The sequence below is a fragment of the Pseudonaja textilis genome, chromosome Z (genome assembly GCF_049901715.1).
Source record: "Pseudonaja textilis isolate UNSWEBS1 chromosome Z, rPseTex1.2, whole genome shotgun sequence".
In the NCBI taxonomy this organism is placed as follows: domain Eukaryota; kingdom Metazoa; phylum Chordata; class Lepidosauria; order Squamata; family Elapidae; genus Pseudonaja; species Pseudonaja textilis.
In genome coordinates, this window is record NC_142008.1 from 85,204,979 (window position 1) to 85,216,967 (window position 11,989).

Here is an 11,989-nt window from a genome sequence, read left to right on the forward strand (position 1 = left end):
CAACATTTTTTTATAGAACATGCAGTGCATTTAATTTATTATTCCATCTTCCTTTCATACAAATCAAGCCAATGATGCTCCTGTCTTCTACTTTCTCCAAAACTACAATGCTGAAAGACAGTGTCAAAGTCACCCACCTAAGGGAGAACTAGAACATAGTCTACTTGTTTCAAGGCCAGATTTTGACCACATTAACCTGGCTTTCATATTTCTTTACAATATATGGTTTTAATATGGTGCATATTATTTTATATTTTTGTATAATGTACATTTGTGTTTACATCTTTTATAATATACAGTTGCTTTTAATTAGAAAATTTATCACATTTGTGAAATTTTGCTGTTTTAGAAAAGTACAAAAAGTAATTGTACATATAATTAAACTTCATTCAGTATTAATACCTAACTTATCACAAATGTCCATCATACCTTGCATGGACCAACAGTACTCATTCAACAAAATACTGTTGTATTTAGAATAAAATGAATATTTCAGATACCTCAACAATATCCATTGAGATATTAGAAATTCATACCTCATTTGTGATATCAGTTGTTAAATATCCAAGTTTGGAAGACCATGTTGTATCCTCTAGGCATGTATTAGGACATAAGCTTTTATCCAGTCGCAAATCATGTTTTTTAAAAATTCCAATAAACTGGACAAAATTGTTACAGTATCTTAATTTAAATGGTTACAATACTTAAAATTTTAGTACTATGCTTTCTCCATTTATTTTAGATTGGTTCTATCTTTTAAAAGACTTTTTCCAAGTTATCTCTGTATTATTAAAGCATTGGAAAATCATATTTCTGTTTATTATTAATAGAGATGTATATTAATCTTTTTTTCTCTTTCCCTAGCTCTCAAGGCAACCTAGAACAGAGGAAAACCAAAGTAGGTTTATATAGGTTTACAGCAAGATGCATGCTATTTAATAGTTCCCAAGTATCTTATACATTATTTCGTACAGTGCCTAAAAATTCTTAATTATGTTTACTATTTACTTGTGGCATCAGTATGATAAATTCTTCTAGCATCAAATCAGACAGCAAAAATAAACCTTATATCTTATGTGACTTTCAGTTTTTTTCAATCTGTTGAAGATCTCTATTGAGAGTAGAAGAAAATAATGGGATTCTGAAGCTCTTTCCATTTAGAAAGATTAAGATTAAGAAATACAACCAATATTGCATTTCCTAATGTGTTTTTTACAAAAACAATCAGTGCAGTGACCAGAGTATTGTTAAGATTGATTTTTTTTTTTGTTTCAGAAATTATATAGATGGTAGCATTGGTTTAAAATTTTATGAAATTCCTAATCTCTCAGGTATTCAATTTTACAAAACACGTGGACAAATATAGTTTTGGATGAGCGCAACTATTGATGTAATAAACCAGATTTTAAAACCATTTCATTAAAAACATGTGTAGTAACATAATGCAAAACCAGCTATAATAAAAGTTGTTCTGTTCTTATTTCTTTATGATCTAAGTCAGGGAGTCCCCAACAGTGGTGAGATTCGTTTTTTTTTTGTACTGTTGGGCTCTTTTATTGGGTTCTGCTGGGTGTGGCTTGGTGGGCGTGGCAGGGGAAGGATACTGTAAAATTTCCAGTCAGAGATGGTATTTGCCGGTTCTCCGAACTACTCAAAATTTCCGCTACCAGTTCTCCAGAACTGCTCAGAACCTACTGAATACCACCTCTGGGCCCCAGCTTCTGGGCCATGGCTTATTACTGGGCTGCAGCATGTTCAGAACTGGGCTATGGAAGCAGTGGGCAGGCAAGAAAGTTCGTGCAGGTCCATTTGCGTGCACAGTGGTTGGGCAATTGCACATGTACAGCTCAATTTGCTTGAGCAGGGTGTGAGTGTGCAAGCAGTGGGGGTGTGCATGTCCACCACTTGTGCAAATGAACACACACACTCATTCGCTGCTTGCATGGAACGATCCCCTCTTCCCCCTGACAAACCAGAAAGGTTGGAGATTGCTGATCTAAGTCAATGTATAATTTGCATTATTATTGAAGCAACAAGTGCTGAATGATACATTTTTATGGCACCTTTTTTTTGCCATTATTCAGCATTAATTTATTCTTTCAGCAACAGAAAGACTGGTGAACAATTAGATTGATCAACAGAGTGTCCTAAAACAGAACTTCAAGACAATAAGTCATCAGTTTTTTGGCAATCTGCTCACCTCTTCCAGAAGCAGTCAGCTGAATATTGCAGTATGAAAGTTACAAGTGCAGCAAGTTTAAGGGATCAGCAACAAATGACATAGATGGAATTGAAGGCAAATATATCTTTATTTTTAAAGTCCCAACAGACATTTGATAGTAATATAATAAATAATAAACCTTGAAGCATTAATTTGATGAGCTAAAGTCTTTATCAGATGCAAGCATGGTTGCATCTACAATAATATTGCATAGCGAAATCAAAGAAATGAAATGAAAGAAGTGACAATTTTATGTGACACTTGAATGTATGGAAGATAATCAAAGTGAGGTTTTGTAACAACAGAAATTATTAGCATGGATATTTTGAGTCTCTTATAATTAATTAACACTTGTAGGGCGATAGAACTCATCTTTATTCCCAACTCAGCTTGTGTCTTCCCTGGAAGTTCTGTCTTTGAAGAATGGGAGTTTAAGATTAATTGTATTGGAATTCAGTGTGCTTTAGTATCAGAATGTTTCATTTTATGGTTTTCTTCCCTTTTGGTTAGCAATTGACCTGTTTTTGCCTACTATATTTAGGTAACACAAGAACTTTGCTAATACATTATCACATGCATCAACTTTCTCCAATTTGTTTGGACTTGAATTCTGATGCCCCCCCGCATAGCTTGGGAAGCCAAGAATCAATAGTTTAATTATTATTTGATGGACTTACAGCTATATGGGTTCTTGTAATACAGTGCAAATAATTGGTTAAGAGAGGCAGTATGGAATAGCACTTAAGGCCCTAGGGTAGAAATCAGAAGACTGTGAGTTCTAGTCCTGCCTTAGGTACAAAGCCAGGGGGGTGACTTGAGCCAGTCACTCTCTCTCTTAGCCCTAGGAAAGAGCCAATGATAAATCACACTTAGAAAACTTGCCAAGAACACTGCAGTTCACTGACTTGGAGAGACTAAAAACATATTGTTTAAGAAATACCAAGGAGATTTGTCTACACCCTGAACTTCAGAATAACGGACTTGGGAGGAACCTTAGAGGTCTTCTAGTCCAACTCTCTGCACAAGCAGGAGACCCCATGCCATGCTGGACAAAAGGATGTCCAAGCTTTTTAAAAACCACCAGTGAAAAGAGCACCCACTACTTCTGAAGGCAAGTCATTCCACTGGTTAATTGTTCTATCAGGAAGTTTTTCCTAAGTTGGTTCTCTCCTTGATTAGCTTTCATACATTTCTTTTTCTGTCTTGTGGTGCTTTGATAAATAGGTCGACCCTTTTTCTTTGTGGCAGCTCTCAAATATTGGAACACTGCTATCATATTACCCAGTCCTTCTTTTCATGAGACAAGATACACCCAATTGCTGCAACTGTTCTTCATGTTTTAGTCTCCAGTCCTCTAATCATCATTGTTGCTCTTCTTTGCACTCCTTCAGAGTCTCAACATCTTTTTTATATTGTGGCAATCAAAACTAGATGCAATATTCCAAGTGTGGTCTTATCACAGCATTATAAGGCAGTACTAACATTTCACATCTTGATTTTATCCCTGTTAATGCAGCCTAGGATTGCATTTTTTTTACAACTACAGCATACCGCTGTCTCATATTTAAAGTGATTGTCCACTGAGAATCCAAGATCCTTCCTACAATTACTGTTATTGAGCCAGGTTCCATCTATTCTACCATGTTTTCCCCAAAATAAGACCTGGTCTTATATTTGGGGGGGCTCCAAAATAAACACTAGGGCTTATTTTCAGGGCAACATGATTTCAGGGTGATCAGCCCAACTGGGCACTCCACCCCCCTGCCATACAAACAAGAGGCAGCAAACGTGTGGGCACCAATGGTGTCCAGCAGCAGCTGCAGCCCACTGATCCATTGGTTGGTGCAATCTGGGGCTGCACAGCCCATCTAGCGCAGGCAAGATGGTTCCCTGTCCAAACAACAGACTGAAACATAGATGTGGGGGGAGGGGAGGCAGGCTATCTGGATACACCATTCAGGCTATGGGAAAGCCAAGAGTCAGCGGGCCAAAGGAGGCAGACAGCCAAGGGAGGTTCATCTCCGTGCAACAGCAATGGGAGCAGGCGGAGGCAGATATGTGGGGTGGAAGGCAGGAAATCCTGACATGCTCTGCAGGCCACAGGCAAGCTGAGAGATGTGAAGACGAGCCTCCCATGGCCTCCCATCCACTCCTGCCTAACTCTCGGCTTTTCCATGGCCTGTGTGGCATCTCTGGATCACCTGCTTATATTAGATGCATGCTTAAAAACCAGGCTGGAGTTTATTTTCAGGATAGGTCTTATTTTTTGAGAAACACGACACTTTCTTTGTTTTTTCTTGCCTGAGTGTAAAACCTTGCTTTTCTCATCATTGAATTTCATTATGTTAGATAGGATTCAATGTGCAACTTTGTTGAGATCCTTCTGGATCTTGAGCCTGTCTTCTGGAGTGTTTGGTTAGTTGGGTGTCCGCTTCAAATCTAATGAGTCCTCTTGAATTCCCTCATTTAAATAATTTATGAAGATATGAAGGATTCTGAGCCTAAGACAGAACCTTTGGGTAGCCCACTGCTTACTTCCCTCCATATAGATGTTGTTCGATTAAGGAGTATACATTGAATGCAATTTGCCAGCCAGTTACAAATCCATCTGGTGGTGATGCTGTCTATCCCACATTTTTTCACTCACTAAGAAGTACGATTTGGGCTGCTTTGTCAAATGTCTTACTGAAATCCAAGCAGGTAATCTTCCTTTATGATGAACATAGAAAGCCAGCCAGCATGATCAGTGCAGATCCCTTTTCCTTTCAGTATCAGTTTCATCATCTTATCGATATTGACATGACCTTAGGCACAGTGTGCTGGTATATACCTTAATGAGAAAAGTGTGTGGCTAAAATTGTATTCTTTTCAAAGATGCTGTTACAATGAAGATTGAAAAATTCTTTAGTCAAGCCTGAAAACTCCATAAAATGTTTGTTTACTTATTTATTTATCAAATTTAGAGGCAGCCCCTCTCACTCTGGGTAATGTTCAATTAAATTATAACTCTCCAAATAATAAATTGAAGCCATAGTTCAGAAACTGAAACAACTAGAATGCTTGTGGTTCAGGTTTACTGTTATTAGTAATATATAAGCATTATTAATTAGCTATGGAATCTTAAAATAATCAAGTTCACAAAAATGATTATGTAATGTATTCCATAAGGTTTTAGAAAGCCAGAAATCTCTTTATAGAACAGTGATAATTCCTCTTTTTTTTTTTTGTTACCTACCTTGAAGTAAATTTATTGAAATCAAATTTATGAGTACACAAAGAGTTTACTTTTGTGGCTAGAGACAATATGATATCTTTTTCCCTTTTGGGATGTCAAGGAAGTTTTCTAGTCAACAATATTAAGATATCATAGGATTTATATTACAGGTAGTTCTCAACTTATGACCATAATTGAGACCAGAATCTCAGTTAAGTGAGTTGTGTCTGATTTTATGACCTTTTTCCCCACAGTAGTTAAGCAAACTACTGCAGTTATTCAATGAACATTTTTCTTTTTCTGTGTCTAGATCAAACTTTAAACTGCCAAAATGAAGCCATCTTCTTGTCTCTGTCATTGGCCAGAAATAAGTCATCAGTACATTTCTGGTAGTAGTTATGTATCAGCAGATGGGCTGGACTCTGTGTCTCTCCACATTCACATTGCATGTTGTTATCTGCTAAGAACCTCCACCTGAGCTTATTGATTTTACATTTAGGCACTCCAAGTCTCAACTTGTTCAGGGTCCTTCAGGTAATATAAGGGAAGTCAGATCCTTCAGCCATATTATGCACCATTTAGCAAATTTGTCATCCCCATTGACTTACCTTGTTGGCAGCTACTATGTTTCCTGAAAAATAAGACTGGGCCTTATTTTCTTTTGGGTCCCAAAATAAGCACTAGGGCTTATTTTCAGGGGGTGTCATATTTTTCCCATGTATGGAAGGCCCACTTCAACTTGCCCACACCAATTTACCTCAGGACCTCAGAAGCCAGGTTACCCATGCCCCAACACCTGTCTCACCTCATGGTGGTGGCTCTAGCAGCCCTGTTCAGCAGGACCTTGCATGGTCATTGGTCAACTTCTGCTTGCTCATGGCCACAATGGATCAGGAGGCTGAGTGATCTGTTGGTGCCATGGCTGCGAGGTGAGATGGGGTGGAGCTACATCCCCGTACCAGTTTACCTCAGTGCCCCTGCAGTCAGGCCATCCACGTCCCAACACCTGCCTTGCCTTGTGACATGGCACCAGCATATCACTCGGCATCCTGTTCCATTATGGCTGTGAGCAAGCAGAAGTGGGCCGTGGCTACGTGGACTCCTGCTGCACATGAATTGCTGATTCTACCACTGTCAGGCAGATATTGGGGCATGGATTGCCTGGCTGTAAGGGCCCTGAGTTAAGCAAGTGTGGGGTGTGTGGAGCAGTTCTACACACACCCTGCCTCATCTCATGGCTGCGGCACCACAACCAACCAGATAGAATGGGCTGGCAGCTGGCTGCGTAGGCTCTTAAGTATGGCTTATTTTGGGGGCAGGGCTTATATTAGGTGCACATGTAAAAACATGCTAGGGCTTGTTTTTGGGATAGGTCTTATTTTCAGGAAAATAGGGTAGCTGGGAAGATTGCAAATGGTGATCATATGACCCTGGGATGCTGCAACTATCAAATGCCACTTGCCAAGTGCCCAAATTTTGATGTCATGATCATGGGATCATACTATGGTCATAAATGCAAGGGCCAGTCATCGCTGTTTTCAATGCTCTTGTAACTTTGAATGGTTGCTAAACAAATGTTTGTAATTGGATCAATCTCTTTATACTTCCTGAATACTTCCTGCATCAAAATGGTGGGAAACTATAGCACTAGGTTTCAGTAATCAAGGGTTCTGCAGCTATTAAAACGGAGTTTGATGCAGTCCTAGCCTAATTGATATATAAAACTGAACTTTTGCCCCACACTCCAGCATCACCCCCTTGCCCACAGGAAATCAGAATAATATTCAATCTTGCTTGCTACTTAGTTGCATCTTAATAAAGGTGTTGCAGTGCTGTTTCTTTCACATCTTTTCATTTGGCAATACTTATGCACATTTACCCAGAATACATTCTTAGTTGTTCAGAGTTTTTTATTCACTAGGGTGTTTCAGCTACTGCCGAGTTACTTTTGGTATTTCTACCAGGGTATTTCTAAACAAGGCTTATGTCAGGCAATTATCCTGCTTTGTATTAGAATTGAATTGTATTAGAGTTCCAGATGACATGATCTCTCATCTGCATCCTTCCTATGTTTTTCAATTACTGTAGAAAATTAATTTCTATTTAAGTGATTATGTACATAGGGATGCTACTGTGTTAGACGGCAAACTTATTATAAAGATATTAGGAAGAAAATAACATCTGATTTTCTAGGTTTCAATTCATGGAAGATGTTACAATTTTTCTAGTTATTAGAATCATTGCTCTTAAATGACAATATCTATATCATAAATGAAGGCAAATATAGGCGTCCCAGAATAATGTTGTAGGATCCAATCTGGATTGGTCACCGGGACCAAAAGTTTAGTCTGAGTTTTCAGACTTGTGCTAAAGCCCATCTTCAAGGAATTTCTATCAGAATGTGTTCTTTGGTTTATTCTATGTGTAGTATTTATGTGATGCCAGGTTGTGTGTGGCTTTTTATTTATTGATTGGAGTATTGATGGCCAGCTATAAAATCATTGGTTGCTGTTTCCTTGTGCTGCCAAGTCCTTGGCTCCTAGTTGCCTGATAAAACTGTTGATAAATCAGTCTTTCTATTGACTGCCTACGGGCTTCAATCATTTCCCTGGCTATCTATGCACCTACACGGCCAACAATCTTAGTTGCTGCTCTTCTCCCACAACCTCCCACCTCCAAGTGATCTTTGCAGTGCATCTTTATAATGCATCATGCGTTATAAAGTCGCTTGGAGGTGGGAGATACTTCTAATATAATCAACTGAAACCCCTGCATGGGTTGCCCCTGTGATTAAATAGGACAGATGGGGAGGAACCATCCAACTGTAAGTATACAATAGCAGTCAGACGAGGTACTCATTGGTAGCCTCACATTGCAATGAACAAGGATATACAATCAATTTTGCAACTATTAAGATTGTTGGCTAAGCAGGTAAAAGTTAGTCAGGTAAATAATTAAAGCCTGGGAAAGGGGCCCCTTCTCAGTCAACAGGAGTGCTGATTTATCACCAGCTTAACAGGCTTAGGAGCCAAGGACTTGGCAACACAAGAAAACAACAGCTAATGACTTAATAGCTGTCCATCAACACCCCAATTAACAAATAAAAAGCCACACACAACTAGGCATCACATAAATACTATGCATAGAAGTCCAAAGCACACATTCCGGTAGAGAGAGGTTCCCTGAGGATAGGCTCCAGCATGAGTCCAGAAGCTCGGAAGAGTAACCTCTGGTTCCGATGATGCTATAATATCTATAATGATTATTACCTATAGTAAGTAGGGGTCACATATTTAAAATAGTGTTTTCAGGTATAAATCCATAAATCACTAAAATGCATTGTGCTGTTTGCAGAGTTTCAATATTTTATAGCAAGGAGACACTGTAGTTCATTAGCTTTTGTATGGTCAACATCTGACATAAATTTATCTTTATAGTCTCCTTGAAGGTAATAAATTAAATAAAATAGTCAGTTATCTGGAGAAATGTTTTATGTATATGCCAAGACACGCATCCTTTATTATATGACATTTCAGAAAAACACCCAATATATTCCGAGATTGAATACTTGGAATATTTTCTTGATTTTTGACAAACTAATTTGAATGTGTAACATTCATTTATATACAGTATGTTATTCCAGTTGTTATTTTGGGATTCCAGGTTATTTTAGTTTAACTACTAATAATGAAGTGATAAATGTTTATAGATGCATAAACACAATTTTATCACTAATTTAGGAAGATTTTGTTAATACTAATGTGTATTATTTTTTAGTTAATTGTCAATCTAATTTTTTCTGAATTGTCATTTTATTTTTTTGTATGGTCAGTATCACAAGCTACATATTTTCACTAGTTACATTAAACAATTCTAGCTAATTGAGGCCTTTGCAAATACAAATAAATTCAAATGCAGTAGTGATTCTGACACTTCTTTTTGGATGGTCCCAGTTTGTCACAGTGGAACTAAGTACCTTTACTTGGCCTGTTCAGTTTATTTTGATCCACTATGTCACTGCTTAGAATTAAGCTACAATTTATTACATTGTTTAAAACTTCACTGTGTTCTTCAACAACAGTATTCAGTAAAGTTTAAAATTGTTGCTGTTTTATGAGAAAAAAGAGTCTAAAATTTATTTATTTATTTATTTACTGCAGATCCAACCAATTCTGCCAACAGTGGCTAAGAACTGTCAAGCTGGATCTGAAGAAGTAAATTCCCTTTAGAAATCTGACAGAACTCTCATCTACATCCTTCCACTTCCTCCCGTTGATAACACCAGGCCAAAATGAATATGTGCACCATTCATATTCAGTGTCACCTTTTTAAATTTAAAGCCTTCTAAGGGCCTAAGCCTTCTAGGGTTGTTTGTGTGGTTCGGTTCTTGTCTTAAGTTGTATTACTAACTTTTTTTCAATACCATGGGTTATTAACAGCAACTTGCAAAGTCTAGTATCTCCTACTGATTAGCTAGCAACTGCTACTCAATCAACAAAGACTACTGTTTTGTTTGTGGGTACTTTTTAATTGAAGTTTAACTATCTTCTGGATGTTAGGTACCTGTTTTTCTACCCTTTCTTTAGAAGCCAGTCTGCATAATTTTGATATGGATCAGAGGCTTCTTGAAGATCCATGATCACTTGTATATTAAAATAAAGTTGTATGCCCCATCTTATAAAACAATCTGTGAGACACAGATTTAAATGAATTGATGTACTATTGTATGAACATCTTGCCTATGATTTGCATGGCACAAGAACCTAATAAAATACACAATCTTTTGTTCTCTTTCCAGTCACCCCCCTTACCCTTTTTTGCAGATTAGATAGTTTGCTTTTTATATATAATACCACTGTTATACTATCACCCTTTTAGAAAAAGGGTGAAAATCCAATAGGCATTTCCTTCATATGTCTAAGTTTAATATTGATGTAAATTCTCTTTACCTTGAGATATAGTGTTTTTTTTCAAACCTCAGTTATTTTATTTTGCTATACATCATTTGGCGATTTTTTCCTTGGCAAGGATGGTTTCATTTCCATGCTCAGTACATCACATGCCATAAGTTCATGATGGTTTAATGTTAACAATTTTAGCCCAGAAAATTTGCCTCAGTTGGAATCCTTAGAACACCACCACTAATTTTCATGCTGCCACAATAAGCTATATTTAAAGAATTTATTATGTTTCTACACCTAGAGACAGCTTTTGAAAAGTTACATTCCCATAAACTACAAATCGAGGAACATCATTTATAAATGCATAAAGTACTTTTGAAGTGTCCCTATGCCCATAGGAGGGAATCCGAGAACAGTGATAGCTCTTAAAGTACTTTTGTAGTTCAGACATACCATATTGGTTACAGACGCATGAATCCTTTTCAAATAAATGTCATTTCTTTGCTATACTGCATAAACAGTGAATGCCTTCAGTGATCAAGGCGGACGAAACCTTTTAAAGCTGCATTGAATAGCAATTTCTTAAATTTTTAATACATCTTTTTTTGTTTATATATGAGAGTAACAATCAAAACGTTTGCAACTGCATCCCTGAAAAGGAATGCTTTAAATAAACATACCTAAGACTAAATAAGCATGTTTCATAGATACAATCTAAAGTTTCATTGGCATTCTGATTTTCATCTTGCTTTCGAGTTGATGCCCTAGGGTTAACTAATCTGACTATTCTCCTAAAGAGTAAGTTGCGAATCAATTTTAGAGACTATTTTTAGTTCTCTGTTTTTAGCAAGTTTCCCTTTATGCATTTCTCCATATACTATATTTTGACTTGAATTAGCTACCTGCATAATTGAAAAGGGGCAATGTTGCACACTATTATAGATGTTTTGCAATTAAACTGGGATAAATTGTAAAGTTTAGCTAAGTCTAGAATTAAATAATACTGATTTTTTGAAGTTCTGCTTTATAAATTCCCGACACAAAGGATTAACTATCTAATGATTTTGAATTCCAACTTGAGTCCTATTGCAGGGAAAATTTTTAACAATGCTTATTTAAGTCACATAAAATAGAATCTTCCCAATATTAATCAAAGCAAAGATCAGCATTGTAAATACATCCTGTGAGAATAAAATAAACCACAATGGGTAAGAACTGTTTCGATTCTTTATAACTATTGAAAACATGGGGAAAAAAAAACATTTTGCTGAAAATGATGGGAAAGTAAGCTTTATTCAAAATATTTATTTTTTTTAAAAAAGCAATAGCAATCTATTTTAAAATATGCCAGTTTCTCCTTTTTTAGCACCTTTTCACATTATTAAAAACAAATAGGAAATATTTAATCTGAAACATTTTTCCACTATATTCAAACACCTCCATTAATGGCAGGATACTTATCCCCTCCTTTATGGAATTATTTCTAGTTATACTTGATTTACTCTGAAAGCAAATAATAAGAATATAATAAACATAATGGCTACAGTATAGTCATTACGGAGAGAGAAACTAAGGGAATTGCAGCAGCTTCAATAGCTGGGAGAATGAAGAGGCTGATCTTGAAAAGCTTCCCATCCTTTCAGCTCTGCTATT

At 36.8% G+C, this 11,989-nt stretch overlaps 2 protein-coding genes across 4 annotated transcripts in view; one reads left to right on the top strand and one right to left on the bottom strand.

Annotated features, from left to right (window-relative positions):
* Positions 1–10,228, top strand: part of MARCHF10 (membrane associated ring-CH-type finger 10) — a 78,867-nt gene extending 68,639 nt beyond the window's left edge. For all 3 annotated transcript variants that reach the window (XM_087917330.1, XM_026717295.2, XM_087917331.1), the window contains 2 exons: positions 865–898; positions 9,596–10,228. In XM_087917330.1, the coding sequence (XP_087773456.1) occupies positions 865–898; positions 9,596–9,624 (63 nt within the window). In that variant the 3' untranslated portion in view covers positions 9,625–10,228. The remainder of the gene's footprint in view (positions 1–864; positions 899–9,595) is intronic.
* Positions 1–11,989, bottom strand: part of MRC2 (mannose receptor C-type 2) — a 120,910-nt gene that overhangs the window by 36,238 nt on the left and 72,683 nt on the right. The window lies entirely within an intron of this gene.